Raw genomic sequence first — 27,731 nt, 5'->3', positions numbered from 1 at the left:
AACAATAAACATTGAGAAATACAATAAGGTGTAAATAGAGGAAACCAACTAAGTAGGCAATTATAAAAGTAAGCAATAGAAGTCGGTTAGAAAGAGCAAATTGCGCGATCGAAACGCAAACTTTGCGCTTGTGTAGGTAAGACTTACAAGTAAAAAATTTGAGAAATAGTAGGTAGGTAAGTCATAACATCACAAGTTTTGAGCAATTTGGGACTTATGAGCATTTTTAAAAAAATGCAGTTAAAAAAGTTGTTTGTGTCATTTGTCTTTGCTCTACTTTAGGTGCTTTTAATTGTTTTTACTTAGGCATAATACTAAGCGGTAATAATGCTCATAAAAGCAATTTATGTTACAGGCCACATATTAATACATTTCCTTTTAACCTAATACATTATATCCAGCAGGATTTTCACATACAGTCCTGGGCTAACGACGTTCACTGGCCCGTTTAATATTCGACCTTTATTCCATAGGTTAAGGTTGAAGACACCTTTGTTGATCGTGTTGTGCCTTAATGAGGGTCGCGCTGTTTTCGCTGGGATTGTCGGTTTCGCGACACGACACGACGCGAAATGTAAACGTGAAGTGAAGCTTACGAGCTATCTACTGTAATTGGGCGCGCGTATTAAGCCCTCAGAGACTACAGAGTTTTATTTGCAAGGAATTTTCAACTTTACTATTGCAGTTGAGAACTTAAATTGTTTTGGCAAATATTTTTCATAGAATTAGTAGACAATTATTGGGTAAAAGAGCATGTTTGAGTATAAAGTAAAATACTTTAAATACGTTAAATAATAAAAAGTAACATTATGTTCATATTTAGGTATGATACATATTTACAGCGACGTGTAAACAAATGCATTTTCCATTTTCAATAGTCCAGGGTTTGAAATGCAGCTGAAACTCTTTTAAGAGTTAGGTACAGTCGACAACACATCTGTCCACACATTGTTATTGCAGAATAGCATCTATTTCAACTACATAAGTGTCACTCAATGCTTAATTTGACGTACTGTCTGTACAAGCATTCCTGCTCTGTGTAGCGTACTTTTAATTGTACTGCCGCATGCTGCTTTGCTGACGTTAATTAGACACTTAGACAGTTATCAAGCTGTGGAAAATAAGAGATAATGATTATCCGACGTTTGAGGTGGCTTTTAGACGGAGCTTTTAGCTGTGCATTAACAGATTCTTTTCTGTGTTTCGTAAGTAAGCGTTTTATGGAATTGCTTCTGAATCCACATAGACTAAGAGCTAGTGAACGCCAGACCTACGTTATTTTATAAAGGCTGAAAGTTTGTCAGCGCATGCTCCCAACATAGCTAAGAACCATGGCCAAACATGAAGTTTGGGTCATGGTGGCTTTGGTAGACAGACGGTACTAAAGGTGTGTAAAATACCAACTTAATTACGTCAAAGTATAAAGGCTAATTTTTTGATATTTCCTTCAAAATGTTATTAGAAATGACGTCAGTAATTGACAGACACCTACCATGGTGGCAGCCCTTAGCCAGACACCTTAAAGTTAATGAAAATGTAGTCCTACTTACGTCATACTATAAAAGCTGATATTTACATAAAATATTTGAACTATCATTTGATGAAGTTTCCTCATCAGCCAGACACTTCTGATGGTTCCTTCGCCTTGCCAGACAGCTTTTAGGGTGGCTGAAAGTGCGAACGCGAGGCACTATAAATATTGTTTTTTGTACTTTTTCTTAAGTTACTCAAGTATTTGAGTCTGTAAATCATCATCTCATGTTGATGAGCTGATGATGGAAGGTAAGTACAACTCCTTAAGGCTTAGGAGTTGGAGGACAATTCTTTAACCAGTATATATAAGTATAGTTTCTAAAGTTATTTGGGTGTTTGCATCAGCTAGTCATCATCCCATGTTGATGGAAGGTACAACTCCTTAACGCTTAGGAGTTGTAAGATAATTCACGTCATGCTCCCCGGCGGAACTACTTTTGATTTAACTAGTCTAGTGTAAGTTTCTAAAATAAATCTTTGAAATGTCTATAAAATTCTAGTCCTATTTTTAAAAAAAATATGTCACATGTTTCGCCGTATTTTGTTATTGAAAGTGGTTGCGCTGCAGAGTATCCTTCCAGCGAAACCATCACGATATATCTATTACTATGCATAGTATAATCAAATTTATAATATCAAATAATACTATAACAATTCTATATTGAATTAGGACCCCCAAATCCTCACTAGAATTTATGTACGCGGAAAATGTGGTGCCACAAATTGTATCTTCAAAATAGTTGCTAAACGCCTAGAGTAAAGTTCTTAGCAACATTAGCATTAACATAGGTAATGATAATGTTGCTAAGAACTTTACTCTAGGCAACTTTCAGAGGTAATCACTTTAAAATTAGGGATTACCTAAGCCTTAAGGAGTTGTACTTACCTTCCATCATCAGCTCATCAACATGAGATGATGATTTACAGACTCAAATACTTGAGTAACTTAAGAAAAAGTACAAAAAACAATATTTATAGTGCCTCGCGTTCGCACTTTCAGCCACCCTAAAAGCTGTCTGGCAAGGCGAAGGAACCATCAGAAGTGTCTGGCTGATGAGGAAACTTCATCAAATGATAGTTCAAATATTTTATGTAAATATCAGCTTTTATAGTATGACGTAAGTAGGACTACATTTTCATTAACTTTAAGGTGTCTGGCTAAGGGCTGCCACCATGGTAGGTGTCTGTCAATTACTGACGTCATTTCTAATAACATTTTGAAGGAAATATCAAAAAATTAGCCTTTATACTTTGACGTAATTAAGTTGGTATTTTACACACCTTTAGTACCGTCTGTCTACCAAAGCCACCATGACCCAAACTTCATGTTTGGCCATGGTTCTTAGCTATGTTGGGAGCATGCGCTGACAAACTTTCAGCCTTTATAAAATAACGTAGGTCTGGCGTTCACTAGCTCTTAGTCTAACAGAGTTAATTACTCTGTGTATACCTACGCGTTTACAGAAAAAATAATTTACTTGTATTTTGAACTCTGAACAAATAAATAATATCCTTGGATATTTCACACTACGCTTCTAGTCCCAAACTAAGCAAAGCTTGTACTATGGGTACTAGATCAACAGTAATCTACTTATATAGAACTGTTAAAATCAATAAAAGAAAATAATATCGGAAAAGCAACTCTGACTTTATGAGATTCAAATGCGATAACATTCTAAAAATAGCGCAAACCATATGCGAATGCCAATATTGTATCGTGAGTAATTCAGTTCGCTTACCCTACGCACTGTGATTAGAGTTAATATTGAAGCAGTACATAATAAATAATATATTATATATTCACCGTGTTTGCTTCTATGTGTGCTTTAGGTAATGGGAAATACGAGCGACTCATTTTGAATTCCAAATCGTGGCAGACTAGCGAGCGCCCCTAACTCTGTCTGGGATGGATGGATTATATTCCGCTGTTTTTGTCTCTTCTCCATGATTAGTAGTCTGGCTTGGGTGAGAGAGACAGATGAAGATGATAAATTAAAATTATTTCGTGGTGCAGACCACCCACCATTTTCCGGTGTTCATATTAGACGGAGAAAAAATTAAAAGTTTCTGTGTCATGCATAACGCAACTTCATTAGAATCATTCAATGCTTTATTAAATGAATAATTAAAACAATTGAATATCGGAATAAAGCATATTGTACGAGTATGTAGCTTAGGAATAGATAGCCTGTAAAATTTAAAGGTTTATCCATATAGGAGATCTCGTCAATTACTGTAGACAAATTGTACGCATCAGCTAACGAGCGCACACTCTTGAAGGTGTAAGCTTAACGAGTCCTTTCTTGTTGAATGTTTCATAAGTGTGCATGTAAACAGTAATTACAAGCGTGGCTAACGTAAGACAAAGGAGACAAAGAAGCGGCACGTGCTGTTTTGTTAAGGACTGCTTTCCACTGCTACCACTACCTATATGTTTATTTAACTCGTATTATACCTACTCGGTTTATTTTACGCGAAACTAATAACATACGTAGTACGTACAGTGTAAACATAACATAAACAATAAGCTCATGTTCGTGACATTCTTTTTTAAATAAATTCGTCCTATTGTAGTTATGTGTACTTACTTATTTTTCTTTGTTTGTTTGAACTTTAAAGCACCATCAAACAATATTATTTCAGCTTAGCCCAAAGATTAATAACTAGCAGAAAATACATCATAGTATTAAGTTCGCCTTAGGTATATACGAATTTATGGGGCATTAAATAATAAATGTACAGTGGAGGTTAACCTTTATTGCAGCGCACGTGTCTGCAAAGTAGACAGCAGAGGCAACGGCCTTAATGCAAATGCAACACAAACTTATTATTCACCATGTTTAGTCGCGTCACCCTAAAATAATATCTGTTGCTAATATAGCAACACTGAGACTAAAACAAAGACGCAGCACGTGGGGTAATGCAACTGCACGTGTGTCAGTATGTAGAGCCAATGGCTTCCTTGGTTAGTTGTAAATCCATCTAGCGAGTTATTATTTTTCCATGACAAATCTTTTAACAACCACAAGGAACGTAAAATAAAGCGACGTTACAAATGATAACATGCGTACTTTTATGCTAGTCAGTTACTTATAGTGTTAAATACAATGTAATATGGCGTGAAAATGTATGCTTTTGCGATGAAACAAAAACGCAAAAGACCCACGTTTTGGCAACGGCATTGAATGTGTATTTTGCGCGTCCACGAATATTGTCATTATTTACCGTCCCAAAATATTCAAATGACATTCAAGATTCTAATAATACTAAAAACTGAAAATTTATAGAGCTATTAAAGCATTACGGGTAAACAAAATAAAGTTTTACTCGTTATACTAAAGGAAGATTCAAGGCACCTAACTACTTGCTTACGATTCGGCTTTATGTCGAATGTCTTCCATTAGGCCAAGGATAGTCTAAATTTAGTTGCTCTAAAAATAAGAACATATTTACAATAGCGCAGAGCGCTAAATAAAGCATGTTTTAAATATAAACAAAAGTTTATAACAACACGCTAAAACTTTGATACGAATAAGTGTTGAAAATAAATCTTAGTGTAATAAAAACTCAAAAGTATTTATTCATTTTACCAACCTTTCCCGAAGCCTGTGAACAATTTCCTACCCAAACATTTGTTAAATTCCTTCAAAATCAAGTCAACCACTGAATCGATAGACACTTCCCTCTTGATTTCCAACTTTCGTTGATTTGCCAAGTTCTCAGCTGATCAAAATAATAGCGTAACTTGTTCTAAACATCACTTCACTACATTTGGGGGGTAGTTTGTTTGATTCTGTGGGAAATTAGCGTGATTTAAGTGTAGGTTTTCAATTGTGGGATGTTTATAAGCGATGTTAGGTTATGTTTAGTGCGGGGACAGGCCGCGCGGCGCTTTCAGCGGCCGGCAGAGAGCGACTGAGTGCGCAAAGGCGGGCGGCTTCAGGCAATTCTACACCTTCCTGCAGCATTGATATGCGCTATCTCTTTTCTTCACAAAAATATGCACATGCTGTAAAAGAGACAGCTAATATCACTTTCACAAGTACTTTAATTCGAAACAGTTGCCACTGAAATACAAGTCACGAGTCAGCTGTAAACGGTTCGTGGTTATGGTCTTTGTTTGATGTTTCAGATTTGGGGTATCAACTTGTTCTGTTGACGATCTGAATGGGGATTTAATCTCGTCAGAGAGATGGGACGGGATGAGCATCGACAAAATCTTTTTTTTCTGTAGGAAAAATTTTAGTCAAATAATCGTAAACAAGCGAAAGGAGATGTGAAAGAACTTTCGCAGTGGTTAGGTTTGTTTTAGTTATAGCGTACATTACATAAAGGTAACTTATCTAGACTCAACATTTTCGTATGAAAATATTTTCAGCTTTCCCTGCATGGATCATCAATAAAATTCAGTCATTTGGCTCAGAAAGAGAAATATTTAAGGCGCAAAACAGCGACTGTTTAATCGTTTCAAATTATGGCTTTATGAATGCGAAAGCCGTAAATTATTAATTTGTATTATTTTACGTTCAATTACTGCACAATGTATCGACCGTCTATTATAATGGCTCTTTTAGTATTTTCTACGGAGTTTGATCTTTTGCTATGCCATCTAAAAGATTTAGGAGAGAAAAATTACACTATGTCGGTGTTGTTTCAGGAGTTCGAAGATAGAGTCTTAGGTGGGGAAAGCACAACTTTACACGAATATCCTTTTAACGTGCAGTTCTTTAACTACGGGGGAATGTGCGGGGGATCCATTTTGACCAGGAAAACTGTTTTGACCGCAGCGCATTGTTTTGACCATAACAAAAATGTAGCTGAGATGACCGTGATTTCAAGTAAGTTCGTCAAATATTTATAAAAAGCGCATGAAGGAAAAAAATTGTGATAATGTCCATAAAATGAATAATCATAAGTACTCGTATCTATCACTTATAGTTTTTCAAGAGATCCCACATTTACAAGTTCAGCGTTTCAAACTCCCAAGGTTATCCCTTTATTTTAAAGGCATAATAACATATCAATTTCGGCAGTATAAAGAAATTAGTAATTAGATCTGACCCGCAGGTCAACCTTAATTAAAAACAACATTAGGGCCCCATTTCTCGTAGCCATTATGTCGCAGGTTATTATTCCATACCCGCATCCATCTTCCGGATTGACGGAGGGATGGATAGGGTCAGCATATTTTACTGTCAGTTTAGGTTTTGTAGACTTTGAGTGTTTGGGTATCAAGCGAAATAGCTTAAATACCTAATGGGCGAATATATTTGCAATAGAACCTTTGTGGTTTATGTCGTGAAAGTGTAATGTCGCAGTGGGTAAACCTTTCTTCTTTATATAAATTTACACCCTCTTCTAAGCACTTTATTTTCATAATCCGTTTTCTAAAATAGCGTAAGTAATAAATTAGTTACTCATATTTTCGTAACAAAAAATTAAAGAGTTTTATGTAACCTCGTTAGTTTGTTTGAGCCAAATGACGTCCACTGCTGGACAAAGGTCAAAGCTCCCCCAAGGATTTCCACAACGATCGGTCCTGCGCCGCCCGCATGCAGGCACTTCCCGCGACCCTCACCAAATCGTCGGTCCACCGAATAGGGGTCTGCCCACACTACGTCTTTCAGCCCGTATATAGTAATCTAAATATATTCAATATCTCCGCTCTTCCATCACGGATATTCGATACTCACGTTCAGCAAAACGCTTCTTTCAGACTCGCTCTACATCCGCCATGCTCGCACATCGAGACGCCACCCAGTATGGGACTTTGTGATCCACGAAAAATACGACGACCCCATCAAGTACGCCAACGATATGGCAATGATTATCATCCATGACGTCTTCAACCTCACTGAAACCGTGCAGATGGCGGTACTCACGAATAGCATAGCGTGGATGAACGAAACCAAGGCCAAGTTTATTGCTACTGGCTGGGGAATTGTTGAGGTAGGTTTAATGGATATTCACTGAAAAAAGTTTTCAGTCATTGTGTTTTAGCGTTCTAATCACTAATCAGAAATGAATTACACTGAAAATAGGATATAGGTAAATGGTGGTATACATGTAATGTAATCGTTTTTATTTTATAATAATTGCACTCAATTGATAAAAACATAAATTTAACTGCTTCTTGTACCTAAAGCATAGCTAAAGTTAAAACTTTATCTGTATTGCTCAGTTTAAGCTTGCAGTAGATAAAGAAAAAAAAATCTTATTTTTTAAAAAGCTCGTAAATCTTATGACCTAGCTCTAGATTAATTGGATTGTTTCCAAATGCTTGTTAGCTTCCGACTCTTGCACGGTGGCATATACTATGTAAGGTCGAATATAGTGTTATATAGCGTTATGTGTTTACTTTACTAGGCGTTTATTTCGCGTCAGTTCCCGCCCTGCGGAAGACATAGCCGATGTTGGCTTAGGCTCCCCCGGCGGCGCCGACTATGATGAGTCATTTCCACCTGGTCCGAACGAGTCACGATGTACCTATACAATATAGACTATATTCGAATGAAAAAGCTTTAAAGTTACCCTTTTTCCACAAAGATTCCATAAAAAGCGCGTTGGTGCGGGTTGATTAATGAATGTCTTCTATCAAGCCGATTACTAAGCTTAGCTTGAACTATGGCACTTGGAACAAAGTTAAACAGATATGCCCCCAGCAAGACTCGAACCTATAAAGTACAGCTAGTATTGTCGTCTAATTCCTCCCAAATACATAGGTAGGCTAGTTGTAAAAATTACTCATAGTTGCCTTAAAATTACGCTTGATTGAATGATGACTAATGTGAAAGAAGGGATGTGTAGGTAGTAGGTTGGTAGGTGCTACGCGTGCATGGCATACCCTGAAAATTAGGGACTTTTAGACGAGTTAAAGTCGTATTCAGAGATTGTGACTCCATAAAACGATTCATTACTACCTACACAACACATGCGACATCCTAAATGATCCATCAAATTTTTTACGCGTCCAAATCCTGCTTGGTAAAGCACATTTACGGAGGCCACTTGGGAATATGTGCCGTAGTCTGAGAAAACATTTCCCCTTTGTTTATTCAATATTTTTGATCCAGCTATTCAGACCTATTTTCGGAAGCTTTCATACCTCAACGCAACGAGTAAAATATCCATTGGGCGTTTTCGTTTTGTGTTTATTTGTTCATTTTTATTTTTAGTCCCATTCATGCCATAGAATTAAAAAATTCTAAATTAGTACAAGCACTGTCATTGTGTACGTGGTGATTGAGTGATTATTGCTCATGAATATACCTAGTTATGTTTTTGTAGATGAGGCGGCGTGCTCTCCAGAAAACTACATTGCGCTATGTACCAAACAAGGAGTGCTCAGATATGAATGCACTTCAATTAACGGATGGGATGTTCTGCCTGTACGGAGACCAGCAGCGAGACACTTGCCGGGGAGACTCAGGAGGAGGGATCGTGTGGAATAAGTAAAGTATTTCTTTTGTAACATCCTGATGAGAAGGGAGAAAACTCTAGAGAGAATACATTATTTCACTTTGCATATTTACACCATCAATCACCAGAACTTAGACGTTTACCTGTCTTGTGATTTTGCTTCTAGTTTGTGAATGGATTCTCATAAATCACACATCTTCAAGACAATTTAATTTGTGATCTTTCTCATATCAGTTGTTATTTCAGTAATTCAAACACATTTTAGACTCAATTTGACATGCACTCTACACTAGTAATTATTATGTTACTCTAGAAATATTTCGGCGGCGGTACAAATGTGAAGACCATATTATCTAACCACCCAGTAATAATTATACATAGTAAGTACACAAAATATCTTAAAAACTAATTTGTTATTTCAGCGTCGTGGTTGGCTTAGTGTCGCATGGAGTCGGTTGTCTCAATGTGCCCAGTATTTACATGGATATATACTACTTTAGGGACTGGATCCAAAAATCGGTGTCTACGTTATACATACGATATAGCAAGTTTCATGAAAAGAATTAAAATATTTTGGATGGTTTCTTTCATTTAATATACCTTCGTATTAAGTAGATAAACCTGCCACAAAAGGTATTATCTGAAAAACCTAAGCTGTAAAGAATATATTATTTCTTACGTAGACAATGAGTCATTTATGGTTGTAAAATGCTGCCCATCTACATTTACGTTTAAGGTAAAACATCTTTATGCCAATAACGTTATGAGTTGCCATGGAATTATTTGATGTTACTGCCTAGAAGCTATAAAACTCTGTCAACTGGCAGTTAAATGACTTTACAATCGGCAATCATAATAAGGTACATTAAAATCCAATTAAGAGATTAATCTCTAGAGTAAGTTGCTTTAGCTTTTGATTAATTCCGTTAACAATTCCGCAAGGTACTATGCGAATATGGCTTTGTTTACAGTGCGTGATAATAGCAGTTTATTCTCAAGAAAAAGGAATAGATATAAAGGAAAATGCTAATGTGACAGCAGAGGGTAAAATAGTAGGTGGGAAGCCGGTGACTCGGCAGCAATACCCTAGTGCATGCCTCTTCTTCAATGTTGGAGCGCAGTGCGCGGGCACCATCATCAATACCTGGACCATCCTTACTGCTGCCCACTGTTTTGATGATAACAAGGACAAAGATCAAATGGTAATAGAATTAGGTAAGTACATGAGAGAAAAATAAATTGATTGTTTAGACAACGTTAACATCGTTAAATAATCATCAAATTACGAGTATGTACGTATTTGCCTTGTTATTTGGACTTTTACCTTGTACTTAACTTCAAAAGTAGGTCAGAATAATAATTTGATCAATAACATGACATCCATACATCAAGCTCATGTAATTGTGTTTCCATGGAGTGTTTTACTTAGAAGGAATAAACTTTTATATGAAAACATAGCGATGTAGAGCCTTTTTTGGGTTCGTGTGTTTTAGCTTATTAAACTGGGACATTTGTTTCAGAATCAAGATATTTGTATGATTTTACTGCGAGAGAATATGATGTGAGCTCGTTCGTGATTCATGAAAATTATAATAAATCTGCCAAGTTTGCTTGCGATATAGCACTGATTTTCTTGAAGAAACGGATTAAGTTTGGCTCAAAAGCTAAAAAGGGAGTGCTAGTGAATCACAAAAGATGGATGAATGTGAAAGAAGAGAAATTTGTTGCTACCGGATGGGGCTGGACTTCGGTGGGTAAAATGGGAATATTTACATTTAATTTTACTACTTAGACTAGCTGTGCCGGAGACTTCGTACGGGTGAAAATCTTTTGATGGTTTTTAACGTCTCCGCAACATTTTTGATTGATGCTCTGCTCCTATTGGTCGAGCGCGATAGTATGAAATAGTCTATAGCCTTCCTCGATAAATAAGCTATCCAACACCAAAATATTTCTAACATCAGACCATCAGTAAGTTCCTGAGACCAGCGTGCTCACTGCTCAGTCTCTTCCGCTTTATACTTAAAAGAATAGATATCAGCTGTCAAGACATGATCCTAGGAAAGATGATTCCACTTTGTATCCTACTAAAACCCTTTATAATACGACGTGCCAAGGATTGCGCAATACATTTTTATTTACTTTAGCCTCCCCCAGTGTCTCTGACTAATCAAATCGTACAAGTTCAATTCGGCGTGAGAGTAACTTCTCGGCGTACAATTGAGCTGATATTTTGCATACGTGTATCTTATGTAAATCCTATTGTACAAGGTATTATAAAGTTGGAGCCGGATCAAAAAAAAATTATTAATGTGTACCATAACGTAATTTTTATATTCAACCAATAAATAAATAGTTTCGATTTCAATTTCTGAGATAAGGATATTAAATCAATGATTAATAATATCACAATTATGGAATAATTTCCAACAAACTTTAATAACCACTATTGAGTTGGGTATTCCTTTTGACGATAACAGATATTGACTGAAATTTGACGAAGCTACGACGGTAAACACTCATAATATATTATTTGCGGGTAGAGTTTATGGAATTGGCATGCCAGCTTAACTTATCCTGCTATAATACATATAAAAATTTCCTGAAACAAACTTGACCTACATTGGTTAGGTGTTTATTGGTGGTTAAGCTGTAGATCCTGGCTACACGGGAGAGGAACCAGAATCGCAGAGGTGGGAATCGTCCTTTTTGATCCAAATTAACGTTATTCCTCGTTCTAAAGGTAAGAAAGTTTCCTCGTGACTTATTTGAGTTATTTTCATTTGCCGAAGACTGCAGTACGTCTCGAAAGTGGCGTCATGACCCTCATATGATACAGCAGGCCCACGATAAAGAGGTCTTTGCGGTCAAGGGTGGGTTATTAAACAAAGGTTATCTGTATTCGCTGATTACTTTTACCGAGAACAACATTTGTGGCATAGTTATTTACTTAATATTCACCAACTTTAACATGAATAATTCATGTAGGAAGAAGCTATTGGAAGAAAAAATAGCACTGTGACATAGTACTCGTATTGTCGATATACATCGCTTAGGTTGAAATTAAATAGTAGGTATTTTGACGAATTATAGTTATCCATTGTTGCTCAACTAATTGTGTCAGCACTTTTAACTCTTCATTTAACAAAGGAATTGTTATAAAATCTGTAGAAATCCTTGGCTATGGTCAGGCACTAATGCCAAGGCTCTAATGTGCGTCTTCTTTTTATATGTTAATAATAAAATTAGTTCCTTATGTTGACGAAGACAGATTGGACGTCTTAAAACACGTTAAAGGTTTAGGTATTTAGAATATAAATAATGGCTAGTAGACACAATTTATTAACATACATATGAAAATCTGTTCACGGTACCATACAGTAGGTAGGTACATAATTATTCTCTTTCATATTTTATTTTCGAAAAGAACTGTAACTGACTCTACAGATAAATATAGGTACTTAGGCTGGGATGCACTATCTTACTTTAACTTTGATAAACGTCAAAAATCTGCCAAACTCCATACAAAAAACACCGGTTATCGTCATAGTTACGGTCAAAGTTAGATGGTGCAACTCAGCCTTAGAGTAAATAAATAATATATATTACAACTTTGCAATTTATGTTTCAAGTACGGAGGACAATTATCGGATCAAGGCCTAATGATGACCGAACTTCAGTTCGTCGACTCGAAAACCTGCAGCACGATGCATAACGTAACAATCACCCCTGACATGTTCTGCCTGTATGGGAAAGGTATCCGAGACACTTGCAAAGGAGACTCTGGCGGAGGGATTCTATGGAACAAGTATGTTAATTGAAATTTTTTGATGAGCTTCTTTTTTAATTCGAATAAAATTACCAATTACGATCATACATACATAAAAGATCCTAAGATTGTTTTCGCTTAAAATTTGTATTAGGTAGCAAGCTGAAGTGGCAATGGGCAGGACTGTCGGCCGATGTGGTAGCAAGGTTCTGGAGTCAGGCCACGTACCGGAAAATGCAGTGTGGGACAAGGTGGACCGATACAACCTCATGAAGGTAGCTGGAAGGCGCTAGATGCAAGCCGCTACCAACCGTGCGATGTGGAAATCATTGGGGAAGGCTTATGTTCTGCAGTGGACGTCCGGTGGCTAAAATGATGATGATCTGTTTTTTTTTCTAGCATGGTCGTTGGAATCACTTCTCATGGGGACGGCTGCGCTCGTATCGACAAACCGAGCGTCTACGCCAACGTATTTTACTTCAGAAAATGGATCAGTGATCAAATCGACAATTTTATGACTAGGTATTGTAATAGAACGACAAAAAAACCATAGAGATTTTGTGTATTTCTTTTCATTACCGTTTCAGTGGTTTATCTTCGAACCTCCGGAATCTCGGTAAACGAAGTATTTTTCCACCAAACGTCGGCTATTCAGCATAATCCATCTGCGAATTGAAAAGTTTTTAGGAGTTATGAACTAATCAAAACTTTAATAAAATTATATGAGACTTGAGATTGATTTCTTCGGAGCAGCAATCAAGATTCTTTTATTCAGAGCACTTGTTTGCATACTAAGTGACTAACTTTATCATATTCTTTGATAATATTAGTATATATAATTGGATTAGTAAGTTTACATAATATATTGTACTAGGTACGATACACATTTTTGTAGTATTAATTGCAGAGTATCATCTTAAGAACAATAATTATTTTCAGATCCTTTTCTATATTATTTACACGACTGTAAGCCTTAATGGGTTAACAGAATTTCAGGGATGTGAGCGAATAACTAAACCAATTATTATTCGACAGCAAAGGGTAACGACCCTTTACCTTTGTTTACCTGTTGAAATAAGAAGCGTTTGTGAACACAGCAATGTGTGGTTCTTCTATCTTAGTGCCTCCAAATGACAACATCCCAATCAATACATCCCTGTAAACAGCAGGCCCGCCGTTGTCGCTCAATCTTCGATCCTAAAACATTTGGATTAAATTCTATTTTAGATTTTGCAAATTCTAGCTGCGTATTTTCAATCGATTCTTTTTCATCTCCTATGTTTAATATCATGTAAAATAAGCGCTGACTGTACGTTTTTACGAGTTCATTAAGTTGTAAAGCAGCTGCTTCTGATAACTGTTTTTATTGGACATATTTTTACTTTTTCGTTCTATAGAAACTTTTGATACATCTGGAGAGGACGAAAATAATTTTGTAAGTAATGTGTCTCAAAATAATATTTTAAAAATGTAGAGCTTGTTATACAGGGTTCTCCCATTTTGCTATCATCTTCATCTGTAGACTGTAACTGAAAGCATACGACGTAGAAACACGAAAATAACGTTAGATGGCGCTATCAAATTTATTCTGAAATACCTACTTACTATTTGATATTTTGCACAAAAGTTTGATGCACTGATCAATCCACCGTAGTGCTTGACACATACGTTCGTATCTATGAGCACCATTTCAGACCACACCAGGTTATTCAGAAATCTTTGTGGTAAATTCTGAAAAAATATAGAGCATGTTAAAAAAAGCAAACTGCACTAGGCAAGCTAGAAAACGATGCAGAAAACAAATTTCTCTTTTTAAAGGTAATTAAGATATTTTAAGACCAATAAAAAAAGACAAATTCGAGGAAAACTGGGAAAACCGTTCCATTGCGCCATCTATTAGACTCCTGAAGTATTATCTCCTAGCTTCAGCAACAAACTTTGTTTAGCAAAGCGAGTGAATGCCTACCTACTCGTAAATAGGCGACCGTGAAGTTAGAGTTAAAAATAATAGATGGCGTTTAAACGGAAAGACAAGAGTGTCTTTAATTACCTACTGATAAGTAGCTGAAAGTTTACCTTTGGATAGAAATTATTTATTTAACTTTTATTATTCTCATTTCTTACGGAATGCCCCCAGCCAGTCACCTCAATTGTGGTACCGACACGTAGAGCTACCTCCGGGTCAATTAGGCTAATCTTCTTAACGTCGTCACCAAACACCGCAACATCCTGAAATTATATGAGTACAGGTTAGGGTTTCTGATTTCTCGACCTATTTTTTTTCTCGAGTTTCGGGAATTCTCGAGGCCAAAGTCTCGAGTTTTCTCGGGTCTCGAGTCTTTTAATTAAAATTGTTGAAATCGGTTGAAATTTGATAAAAACACAGGTTTTTTTAAATCTAACATACAAAAAACTAAAACCCAACTACATAAAAATGAACTGAAAAGATAGGAACAAGACAAAGTGCTCACAAATGCAGTCGGAGACATCAATGACTATTTTTTTTTTGCTGGTGATAAGTAGTTGGTGATAAGCTGTGTGGTGACGGCAGAATAGAATACATTTTTGTCACCAACCCCTACTCTTCCCGCGGAGGAGGCTCATAGTCCAGCAGTGGACTGTAAAGGGCTGTTGATGATGATGATATGATAAGTGTTTGATGCCTCCAACTGCATTTGTGAACACTTTGTCTTATTTCTATCTTTTCAGTTCATTTTTACCCAGTTGGGTTTTTTTTCAATAATATGTTTTAATCTTTTAGTTAAAGAGCATACATTTTGCAAGCTATTTAAAAACCCTTTATTGATACCCCACTCAATAGGTTTTGAGATATTTTTTTAAGGCGACAAAAATCGGCGTCCTAGTCGCCATATTGAATTTTTACTAACGTCATTGTTTTAGTGACACTCACCGAGCTAAGAGAAATCGATTGACGTGCGAATTATAAAAGTCGACCCAGGAGTTTGGTCTCTATAGTGCTTCAAAAACATACATACATAGGCTGTTAGACACATTACCACTCCTTTGCGTCACGCAGTCGGGTAAAAAAGGAAAGACTAGACCAGTCTAAAAGCAACGTTAACCTATTAAATAATTAAAAACTTACTTTTGTCTAAGAAAATAGGCTTTCAAGAATATTAAAAGCTTCAAATTCGAAACTCGAGAATTCTCGAGCTCCGGTAATTTTTTTCTCGTCTCGAATGAAGCCAAATTTCTCGAAGCTCGAGCAGAAACCCTAGTACAGGTACAGTATACCATAAATATTTAAGTCAGTAATACCTACTTGTTGTATCTAAGGAAGTGATCAGAAAAAGTTTGATGGGGCGAAATATTTATTGTCGCTCTCACATGAACCTACTCGTTCGGCTTTGACTCTATAAAAAATATAGTTTTCCAACGATATGGAAAATATAAGGAAATGATAATAATGAGCTTGAACATGGCACATGACTAAATGCGAAGAACATTAGCAGAAACATAATGTAGCACAAACGGTTCAAAATACATATAGTCCAGTCAATAAAGCATTATAGATGGAAAACTGTAGAACACAATTTCTGACTTCAGGACTTTATTTAGACTAGTTAGGAGGTGAACATAGCAAAAGTCCCCGCCCTTAGCCCTTGAGCCGACGGGGAGAGGGGGGTTTAAAGGTGCTACTTTTCGGTTTTTCGCTTAATCCTCGGAAACTATGCGTCCTAGTGACATGACTACTTTGAACCAAAAACATCATTAACATTTCACATGTGATAGATAGATAGTAGTGCTCTAAATATCGATTTTTGAACGTCAATACCTAAATAACCGTTTGAGGTATATTTATGAAATTTGAAGCTGATGTACATCTTGCAAGTCTCAATACATGAGCCAAATTTGAAGTGTTAATGCACAGTAGTTTTTGAATGATGAGGAGTCAAAAGTGGCTCTAATTGGTTCGTCTAAATATACGCACGGTGCAGTCCCCTCCATGGAACTAGGCTTAACATGCTCCCGCATGTCTATAGTGTTTGCTCAATGTTGATTTAGTCGATTTTCTCCTGAAAGGAACATGTAAGACAACAATAAAATTTCCAATTTTACAGACCTTCTAGAGCAGATGCCGCAAAAACTATACAAGATATAGAAAAACTTGACGGTCTCACCTGTAGCAAATTGAATAAGCTTTTTTTGGTTCATAGTAGTCATGTCACTAGGACGCATAGTTTCCGAGGATTAAGCGAAAAACCGAAAAGTGGTACCTTTAAACCCCCCTCTCCCCGCCGGCTCAAGGGCTAAGGGCGGGGACTTTTGCTATGTTCACCTCCTAACTAGGCTAAATAAAGTCCCGAGGTCAGAAATTGTGTTCCACGGATTTCTCTCTACACCGTCGTTAAGGCATTCATTGACTGGACTAATAGGTATTTATTCCTTGTTTAAGAATACATATTTGGAGAGTTTCCAATTAGTAGAGAATGAATGGAGATATCTCGCTTCAAATCTCTGAGCGAAGCAACACAATTTGTTGGCTTCCGATGTTGAAATAAATTTTGAGGATTTATTATTGCGACGTCTTAGTAACGAGATATACGCCCGTATTCACAAACATTATTTGTACAATGAGGCCTCACAGTACGCGTGGACGCACAGGGTCACACACGAACCAATCACAGAGCTCCATTCAACGTTATGCGTTCGATTTGCTGATTCACTTATGCAAGTATCGTTTGTGAATACGGGTGTTAGTAGCAAGAGATAAAGCTTTCATAAATTTTCATGAAAAACACGAATCTTCTTCGAGTGATGTTATTTTCTTCGAGTTCCGTTTGTATGTAAATAAGCGATATTTTATTAGTTAACTTCTTCCTCAATTTCTCTTTTCAAATAATTTTTTTCTTTACAAATTATACTGTGAGCAAATTCAACTTTTCAAAGCTAAAGGAGATATAAACTTTTGAAGATAATTAGTCAACTTTGTAACAATAGAATTCTGCTTTTAATAAGCTTATTATATTGTAATTAACACGTAGGAAAAAAACTTATAATTATTCCTCGATACAGTTTTTGTATCTTATTTGTACAAAAAGCTCTAACTAAAACGCTGTTTTTTTTCCAAAGTGTAATTTGAAAGAGTTGGTAGTAGACTAGAGTGTTAGTATAGATCGTTTCATCCACGAAGACGCGCCCCATCAATTTTTGGTCGAGGGGAGTACGGGGTGCGGGGAGTTTGATCCGAGCAATCCGAGCGTCATCATTGTAGTGTGCGTGTGCAGTCATGAATGATTTAGCGTGTACCGATAACACTCAAACATTAGTGGAAGAATAGTGGGGCGCATCTTCGTGGATGAAACGATCTATCTATAGGTAGCATTATACGTTCGTAACTTATCTTCAATGCCAAAAGTGCAATGTCGTTATTTGCTGCGCTGTCGTGCTTATAGTATTCATGAATTTTTATCTCCTTCACTGGGATCACTTGGCTGAAAACAGCATTATGATATACGTTAACAGTTAATGTGTGATAAAATATTAAAATTGGTACCATCACCATAAAGAGCTGCGAGCAAATGATCAATGAAGATATTTTTGCCATGAAGCGTATTTAGAGAGTAGGATTTTAACGATCGGGAAGTAGAATCTGGGTTCAATTTCAGAAAGGTCATTACTTACTTTACACAACACTTTCTGTTATAGTTTTCAGTTTGGACATGTACTCGTAAAGTATTACAGGCGTGAAACAACCTGATTTTTCAGAAATAAATGGGATACCTTGTTTTGGAAAGTAATGTCATACATCTATGGTGTACATAAAGTTTCACACTTTGTTTCACCACTAATTTGTTGTAAACTTGCAACCCAAACGGTAGAAAAAGATGCATTAAAATTAAGCTAAAAAGCAAAGCAATAAGAAAACCAACTTATGTATGCTATAAGAATTACCCCATTCCCGTCACGGTGCTGGCGCCAACTTTGACCACGGTGTTTTGCCTAGACCTCTTATTGAAGCAGCTGGCCGTGGTCACAACTATCCTGCTGCGGATCAGGCTCCCTGAGCAGAAATAGGTACCGTAGACTATCAGAGCGTGGTGCGGGATGTCCTGTATTCTCGCTATGTGCTTGTGCAAGGCGGGTTTGCTGGGAGCGCGATAAGCATCCTCTCTAGGCATGTATCGGAAAGAGGATGTTATTTGTGTCAGAACTGTGATGATGAGTAAGCTGAAAGAAAAACACATTATCTTCAAAAAGACTATCAGAGCGTGGTGCGGGATGTCAAGTATTCTCGCTATGTGCTTGTGCAAGGCGGGTTTGCTGAGAGCGCGATAAGCATCCTCTCTAGGTATGTATCGGAACGAGGATGATGTTTGAGTCAGAACTGTGATGATGAGTAAGCTGAAAGAAAAACACATTTTCTTCAAAAATACTATCAGAGCGTGGTGCGGGACCGCAATTTTCGCTATGTGCTTGTGCAAGGCGGGTTTGCTAAGAGTGTAGGAGTAAGCATCCTCTCTAGGCATGTATTGGTATAAGGATGTTATTTGTGTCACAACTATGATGATGTGTAAGCTGAAAGAAAAATTCATTTATGCCGCTTATTTTGTCTCCGTTAACGAATAATTATTCCGAATGAAGAAGCGCGCCGCGGCAAAATATTTTTTGCATTAGCTCGTAGCAATTAAGGGCGTTTAAGAGAGGAAAGTAGAGCAGAGTTTGTTTGATATATTAATCGCAACATTTGTTAATTTAAAACTCATATTGCACTGCATACTACATAAAGGTACAAAAAACGATTAACAAAAACAAATCGTAGGTCGTAGATAGGTATTGGTCGTATTTACACCATTATGAAAAAAAATGCAAATATTTAACGACACTTCCCCTTCCGTAGATCATGTCATGAATTCCATTTGGATATTATAATACAATTTCAAGACACTGAGAGCTGTAAAAAGTATCCCATCAAACCCTCGACCCTTACAAGATGTTTGGGAGTGCTTACACTCGCCCGAGGGCTCTTACATCGGTCTCTTTCCGTGGTATCTTTTAAAAGCAGATCTGTTTTGATGGCTCAAAATTTAATACGAATTCGCAATAAAAGATGTAAGTTAAACAGAAAAAAATGCTTTACGCTTTTCTGTTCTTTACCAAAAGGTTATTAGAAACTTGCATTTACTAAGAACTGCATTGATACAACTTATAGAGAAAATTGCCGTGGTTTATGTCAGTTCATTCCAATAAATGTATTCACAAGCTGAACTAGCATTTTTCTATTAAACATTACCTATGCATTTAAATTGTGGTTTGTACTGATCAAAACTGACGATAAAGTTTGTCGATAAAATGCTCTAACACTAATATACCTACTTACCTACATCAATATTACCTAGGAGAGTACGATGTATGCGTACTCGTATGCAGTCAAACGGCTTATTATTTACGTAAATTGATACTTTGACTTGTGAGTTTAAATTTAAAAAATCTACTCCAAAATAAAACAGATCCGTCATTACTGACAAAATGTTTCAGTCACGACTGAAACTCATAATTCGATCAAACACCGCTAAGAGGATTTAAAAAGCTAAAATCCATTGATGCCGTGAATGCGGTTTTCATATGAAAATGGAATTCCAATACTTACACATTCATTGCTTTTCAATGCGGTTTTAATAGCGAGCTGTCCTTCAGGTTATTTGTGCATAATAAGGAAATATATTCGAGAGGCTCGCTTGTTAGCGGGACCGCGGCGTAATAAACTCGAGACTTGAGACTATAAAACAAAGAGTCCCCCTATCAAAGCGATAAAGGGTTTTGTATTTGTGAGTACAATTCGCAATCACTCCGCGTCCGCGTCGTACCTACAGCTACCGACTCCGCGCTTCGACAATTTTGTATTGTTTATGAAATGTTTCGTTGTAATTTGATGAAACGTAACCGTTGTGTGATGGTTTCATAGAGTTGGTAGGTAAGTGTTTTTTTTTATTTTCAACTTAAGTTTTATGATCATTAATTGGTTTTTGAAACTTATTATGAGTATACTCTCTATACAATGTAGAGTACCTACAGTCGAAAGTTTTGTTTACAAAATCAAGCCTATTACACTACATAAGATATCCCAGTGTTTAGTCTGCTGTGCCGTCATCATACAAGACAGTGTCTAGTCAGAGAAAGTGACAACGTGACAAGGTTTTCTTGGAAAAGGGGTAATGCTGGAACAGTACAAAATTGGGCTGGTAATAATAAATTTTGTTATCGCCACATCTTGTGTGAAATGGCAACATTTATTTCTACGTATTATTGACATCCTGCGTGAAATAAAAAAAAAACAGTTCTAGTTGATTGTGTTCCGATCCGTTTTACACAACATGCAGGTGTGAAAAGGTGCCGTTAATATTTGTGTCACGTCACGCATCGGATGGGCCGGGTTTCACTTTGCCGTCCCATACCGATTTGCATTTTAGACCTGATGGCTAAAGAGGCCCGTTGCTTCGTTTTGCTTCGCTTCAATCTAGATGGACGCTTTGCATTTAAAAAGGGGAATCGACACTGTCACATTAAAAAATACGGTGGAACGTCTTTATGAAACCTACTTACCTACATAGAATTTTATTGCATTGATATTTTTTAGCCATGCAGTTCCCTAATGTGTTTAATCTATAGGAATAAATCTGTAGAGAGGTCAATTCTGTACATGAAATATATTTTCAAAATAACTATCAGGGGGTGATTAGTGATCGATACTGATGCCAAAAATGCAATCAGTAAAATTTTTCTGTCTGTCTGTCTGTCTGTCTGTCTGTCTGTCTGTCTGTATGTTCCTTATAGAAACAAAAACTGCTCGACGGATTTTAACGAAACTTGGTACAATTATTCTTCATACTCCTGGGCAGGTTATAGGATACTTAGGAATTCCCACGGGAACGGGAATTAGCGGGAAAATCCTTTTGTATGAAAAATCTAAACCGCTTAAGTTAGACGCTTGAAATTTGGCATGCAGGTACCTTAGTAAACTTAAAGCTTAGTTACAACAGGATATTGCAAAATTCCCACGGGAACAGGAGTTAGCGGGAAAAATCATTTGTATGAAAAAATCTAAACCGCGTAAGATAGACGCTTGAAATTTGGCATGCAGATACCTTAGTAAACTTAAAGCTTAGTTACAACAGGATATTGCAAAATTCCCTCGGGAACGGGAGTTAGCGGGAAAAAACATTTGTATGAAAAAAAATCTAAACCGCGTAAGTTAGACGCTTGAAATTTGGTATGCAGGTACCTTAGTAAACTTAAAGCTTAGTTACAACAGGATATTGCAAAATTCCCACGGGAACGGGAGTTAGCGGGAAAAAATATTTGTATGAAAAAATCTAAACCGCGTAAGATAGATGAAGGGGGTAAAACGGGATCCACCCGTACGAAGACGCGGGCGGCCGCTAGTCAATTAATATGATTGATGGGATATAGATACCTAGGTAGGTAAATCATAAAAGAACCGTACTTTACATTTAGTATTAGAAACAAAAGAAACAAACATATAGCATAGTACTCGTATCCTGTGTAATTTCATATTTCTCGCTTTTTAAAAGTTGGCACGAACGGTAAGCAATAAATTACAATACGATTTTGCTTGTTTACCAAGCTTCAATATTTCTGTTAGATTAGAAAACAAATTCAAGCCGGCTCCATTACAGATATTTGAAATTGAATTTGTTTACATCAAAATATCTTAACATCTGAAATGTATAGACGGAATAATTAAAAAAGTTATGAAACATGGCCGCCTGTCTGCTCTACCATTTCGGTGGAAAACCAATAATAATAAAGATTTGCAATATATTTCTGAATATATTTGAATAGAATTTAAGAAAGCTATACTTTTAATAAAATAATTTAATTCGTAGCTAAACATGTAAAATAATCTCACAGGAGGTTTGATCCTGCCATATAAAGTAAATAGGTAGAGAACTGTAGACAATGTTACATTAGATTTCGATTCGAGATAGACTCTAGCTAGATTCTAGAGCCACAAGATTTGTTACAAATGACATGAATAAAGAACTGAATTAGAAAAGTGAGGACTTTCTTGGAACCTAACTACATATATTTCATTCTACAGTAATTTCAGGAATGATTTGATTAAAGAGTCAATTACGAGTATTTGCGTTATTAGTTAATACTGGGACGTGTAAAAGTGCTTTTTTAATGCCTATTTGCAGAAATGAGTTTTTTATGAGTCAAATACATAATAACAACCAAGTTTTTTTATTACTAGTACCTACTCTTGATAACTTATCATCATAATTTTACAAGTTGATTTTGACCCACTTCGCCGAGTTAATTGAGTTGGAATACTTATGTAAGGCGGATGACATGGCAATATTATGGTGTCTAGAGCTGGTATGATTTATGAAGGAGCCTGAAGGAGGCTTATTTTTAAATTATTATTTTAATCAAACTTGTTGACTTCACCTTCTGTAATTAACACTGCCAAAACCAAAGTTAGCCTAATACAGAAATTAAATAGACGTAAATTATTAAAATTATGTTTTTATGGCATGTTCAAATGTAAGGTATTTTCAAACAGTAGCAGTACATTTTACATTGTATAGATTATAAAAAGCACAACATTATGCGAGGTAAAGACCTCTATCTACTTATCGACAAAAGTTGTGGAGGCCAAGTGTCAGTTCGTTACATTTTAGCTTTTAAAGAATAACTTTAAGTAATCAAACATAAAGCAATCAACATTTTGAAACGAAATTGTTTTGTTGAACTTTACTCCGGTAAATTAAAATAAAGAGCAAGAGGATTCGAATTGCCAATAAACGTGGAAATTAAAAATTGAAGTCCATTCCCGAAGTTCGTGCGAACTTTTTGAGAGGTCATAAATTTCCATCCCTTAGCTGGTGGAGCGAATGAAAGAGGGAGAGGGAACGGAGTCATGCTTATCTGTGTTTGCTGAAGCGTAGCACCCTAGAACGTTGGTATACTTACATACATCGAATATATGTATGTAGTAAAATATAGGCACTTCGCTTTTATAAGTACGAGAAATCTTGATGTTTTTCCGGATAGGGCACGCAAATTGCATCTTAATTTTCACCAAGTAAAATTGCGTTAGGGTAAACGGTATCATTACTGGTTTTAAAATATTAGATAAGTATCGCAATAACGTCGATCGTTTACGGTAAGTATCACACACCACAAAAACCCGAAATAAAACTTTTATTTGCAAGTTTCATGATAATAAATAAATTGCCTTATGCAAATGACTACAAACTGTGTAAATTACACGCCATTATGCCAAGTTGCCACGTGTAAGGTGAGCCTGTAAGCCTATTCACAGACATGCGCGCCACCGGGGACGGACAGTGTACCTTACAAACAACGTTATGTATCTCCACATCAAAATATTTACTTCGCAAAATTATAAGCGGTCTTCTTTATTCTTATTGTAGACGGCAAGGATCAGTACTTTACCTAGGTCTGTCTATATATTTACTATAGGTATTGTCCTGTAGCAATATCTAAGTATTGAGAAACGTTTGTAGGATTACCTCTTAAGTTGAAAATGGTAGTTCTTTTGTGTCTGCCACTTGTCGAATAGAAGAAAATTGAATTGAAAACAAAAGTAACTGTGTGTTTATGTCTACATATCTCTGTTTGGTTGTCTAATACGTTTTTCTGCCTACAACTCTTAAATCAGCTTTGAGATTTTGATATTAGAGAATCCCACTGACACATAAGCTGCTAAAAACTTAATAATCTATACTAATATTATTAAATGCGAAAGTAACTCTGCCTGTTTGTCTCTCTTTCACGCCTAAACGACGGAACCGATTTTGATGAAATTTGGCATAGAGATAGTTTGAGTCCCGGGAAAGGACATAGGATAGTTTTTATCCCGGTTTTTGATAAAGTTTTTCTGTGACAGACAAAATTACACGCGGGCGAAGCCGCGGGCGGAAAGCTAGTATTTCAATAAAATGCCTAACATTAGTAATGTCATGGCAACAAGTGTATTATGTTATTTATATGTAAAAGAAGTTTGCTAATTGTAACGCCTAACGACAGTTTGGTTTATTTTGGAGAGCGCAGAGTGACAGAGGGTCGCGGTACTCGACGCGTCTCATCGGCCGCGAGTACTGATTAATAAGTTCACTTTGTTACATATCTCAACTTTCGGGTATTCGGGTTCGCACTCAGAAAGGGATCACTAGGGAATTGAATCCCTGATTTAAATCAATTCATAGTAACGGACCCGTAATTAAAGCTATACCGTTAATTCACTTTATAGCCTTATTGAGTTATTTTACGACTCTTGTTTCCACTAATGTTCAAACACCTACAATTTTACTGCTTATTCAATACAATAAAAGCGATTAATTAAAAGATAATCCCAATGGAATAACACGACCTTCGCGACTAACGACACAAAAGAATAATAGGGCATTGGAATGTGCATTGTGAATAGCTTTTTAATTAATTACATCAATGAGTATGTGACACGCGAAGCTCTAATGAACATGGTTTTTATCGTTCATTATTAAGGTTAGTGTATAGTTAGGCTGAGTTGCACCACCCAACTTTAACGGCAACTTTAACGATAACCGGTGTTTTTGTATGGATTTTGACAGATTTTTGACGTTTGTTAAAGTTAAAGTGAGATGGTGCAACCCAGCCTTAATGTTAATCAAAACAAAGAACAATCGATGTTACATTGACAGGCTTTGTGTTGAAGACAGACAACAAAACGTATTATTTTATAAATTCAATATACTGTGCCAAACATACGAAGTGAAATAGCGAGAGCAATGAAATTTTCTTCATTAAAATGTATCAACATACCGTCTGTATATCTACCGATAAAGCGTGGTGGGTAACATGCGCCAACCTTCCCACAATTCCGTCGGGCAGTCACAGACTTACGCCAAAGTAATAAATCACAGTAACCTAGAATGCCTTGCTGTTCTAGATACGCTGTGGCCGCAATGCTTCTAGAATCCAAGCTGCCTTGTAGCTTGCCGAGTTTGTGCAGACGACGGCACATCGAGGTAAACACTGTGGCATCTTAAAAGGTTGTGATAGGGGTTATTTTGCAACCAAAATTTATTCGAATGTGTTGTCGACTGTACTTGTTTTAACTGAAACAAATGAAGAACCAGATAGGTAAGCAGCATGTACTCGTAGTATGAAGTTCTTAACATGCCGAAATAGTTTAGTTTAGAATTTCGGCCAGCCCAACGTTAATTCGGGTAGGGTTGGTCAAGTAAGGAAAGTTAGCTTTATTTCTTTCGATTTTCAAAAAACTCTTTATTTTTTTAGGGAGGTAAGTAATCAGTTAAAATGAAAATTCATAACCATGGACAGACAGTGAGTAACAAAATTGCACGGTAAATAAAAAATAAATAGACCTCCAAAACAAACTCGCGAGCGCCTTACCGGCGTTAGCGTCTATTTCCATTCTCTCGTACTTCCACTCTTTTTGTACACCTGTTTCCTCAATCTTTCTGAGGCGCCATTAAGTAAATTATGCCCTCATTTGCAAAATTACGATTGTGTTAAAGTATAAATGGCGCTCCTTTGGCGAGCGTGCGCGCCTCTGGGTTACTTTAAATTAATAATCATGTCTTCTTTATAGAGTAGGTATTGCTTCAAATTATAATGATTATTATAATGAGGCTTCTAGAGTGAAATTTTGAATGTGTGTACAATATAAAACGTATTTGAACTTGCATAAATAATTACTATAGGTACGTCCATTTTCACTTTTACCCCGAGTGGGATTCGAATTGTTGCAACTACCGGTACATGAACGACCAAGCCGAGTAGAGTAGACAACAATTCGTAATTTTTTCTGATAATTTTACCATGCCTTTTAATTCATCACTTTCTCTGTAATGAGAAGCAGCTTACAATAATTTGTGAACTCAAGGGACCCTCTAATACTCTCCGATAGCTTTGAGAATCGTAATACATAACTGCCACGATTACAAAACAAGTCATCAATCAAAACAGATAGCAATAGTCGAGTCAAATAAATTCGAAACTAAAACATTTCCGATTACCCCCGTTTCTGACCCGCCCACGTTTGGCGTGTAAACATGTTGGCGAATGCTATTTTGCGTGGCCATCAATTACAGCTGCGACATGTGTCAATCTTGCCCTTAGGACGGTTACACATTTGCGTTTTTGCTTCCCATAAATATGCCCGATTTTCCATGGGCGTGCAAGTGCGTGTATTGCCAAGGTTACGCGTTACATCAGATCAGAATTCCTGTAATGCTGTTACGCAATTTCTCTAGCTGCTTATTCAGTTTTTCTTCTAGACTTTAACCTATTAATGCTCGCTAGAGCCAATCTGTGTTGGGCATGCATTTGACTTTGTTTTCAACTTATTGCTTATTTTTATGTGTCAAAATAATAATCTCTTCTATTCTAGATGTCGCGGTCGATACAAAGTATGAATCGAAGTGTTATCGCATTTCTTAGATTCGAATCGGATAGAGTGCTTAATCGCTAATAGCTAGAATTTCGTGCAAACGTAAAACGTACGTGTTTACACTCGTAATCGCTTTATTAAATCTCGAAATATTCACACCAAAACGAGCGTAAAATGCGCTGAAAAAACTCAAGCCTATAACGGTCCTAACCCGTCCCGTACATTTTTACATATTATTATTGCTTAGGGATTTGCGTAGTCCTATTTTGCACATTGAATACACATTCAATATTCAAATTAAAGTTGCTTGTAGCGGGACACCGCAGCTAAGCGCGCCAATTTGATACAACTTTGAGCTCGTAGACAAGTGGTATGGGGAAACTTGCTGACATTTCCTTAAGTCTTATTTTGTAAAATGACCAATTTGAATTGTATTAAGTCATATAATTGATACTTAAATAGAAACATTAGTTATTCGTTACTAGCGTTACCTTGACATCTAATGTTTTATGCAAAGTCAAGGGTTATAGTTTACAACTTTTCTCCTTGACCTTCCAATACAAATTTCATAGCAAACATACAAAAAGGTCGATCGAATTA

General features: G+C 36.5%; 1 protein-coding gene and 1 long non-coding RNA gene across 2 annotated transcripts; one reads left to right on the top strand and one right to left on the bottom strand.

The window, feature by feature from the left end:
* Positions 1-9,888: 9,888 nt before the first annotated feature.
* LOC135088249 (trypsin alpha-3-like) lies at positions 9,889-13,274 on the top strand. Its single transcript, XM_063983128.1, has 4 exons — positions 9,889-10,167; positions 10,473-10,702; positions 12,585-12,760; positions 13,121-13,274. Exons 1-4 carry the CDS (start codon positions 9,900-9,902, stop codon positions 13,272-13,274), a joined length of 828 nt encoding a protein of 275 aa, XP_063839198.1. The 5' UTR covers positions 9,889-9,899.
* Positions 13,266-14,451, bottom strand: LOC135088250 (uncharacterized). The gene is made up of 3 exons (XR_010260981.1): positions 14,327-14,451; positions 13,788-13,918; positions 13,266-13,386 (listed from the first exon to the last, which is right to left on the bottom strand). It is a non-coding gene; the product is annotated as an uncharacterized LOC135088250 (long non-coding RNA).
* Positions 14,452-27,731: the final 13,280 nt, after the last annotated feature.

Source organism: Ostrinia nubilalis, chromosome 3 (assembly GCF_963855985.1).
Source record: "Ostrinia nubilalis chromosome 3, ilOstNubi1.1, whole genome shotgun sequence".
Taxonomy (NCBI): domain Eukaryota; kingdom Metazoa; phylum Arthropoda; class Insecta; order Lepidoptera; family Crambidae; genus Ostrinia; species Ostrinia nubilalis.
This window is presented reverse-complemented; position numbering and strand designations above follow the sequence as displayed.

Excerpts from the sequence above, each read along its gene's own strand:
- LOC135088249 (XM_063983128.1), top strand. The coding sequence starts at position 9,900 with ATGCGAATATGGCTTTGTTTACAGTGCGTGATAATAGCAGTTTATTCT. Across the intron at positions 10,168-10,472 it reads TCAAATGGTAATAGAATTAG|AATCAAGATATTTGTATGAT; the intron begins GTAAGTACATGA and ends CATTTGTTTCAG. Across the intron at positions 10,703-12,584 it reads CCGGATGGGGCTGGACTTCG|TACGGAGGACAATTATCGGA; the intron begins GTGGGTAAAATG and ends TTATGTTTCAAG.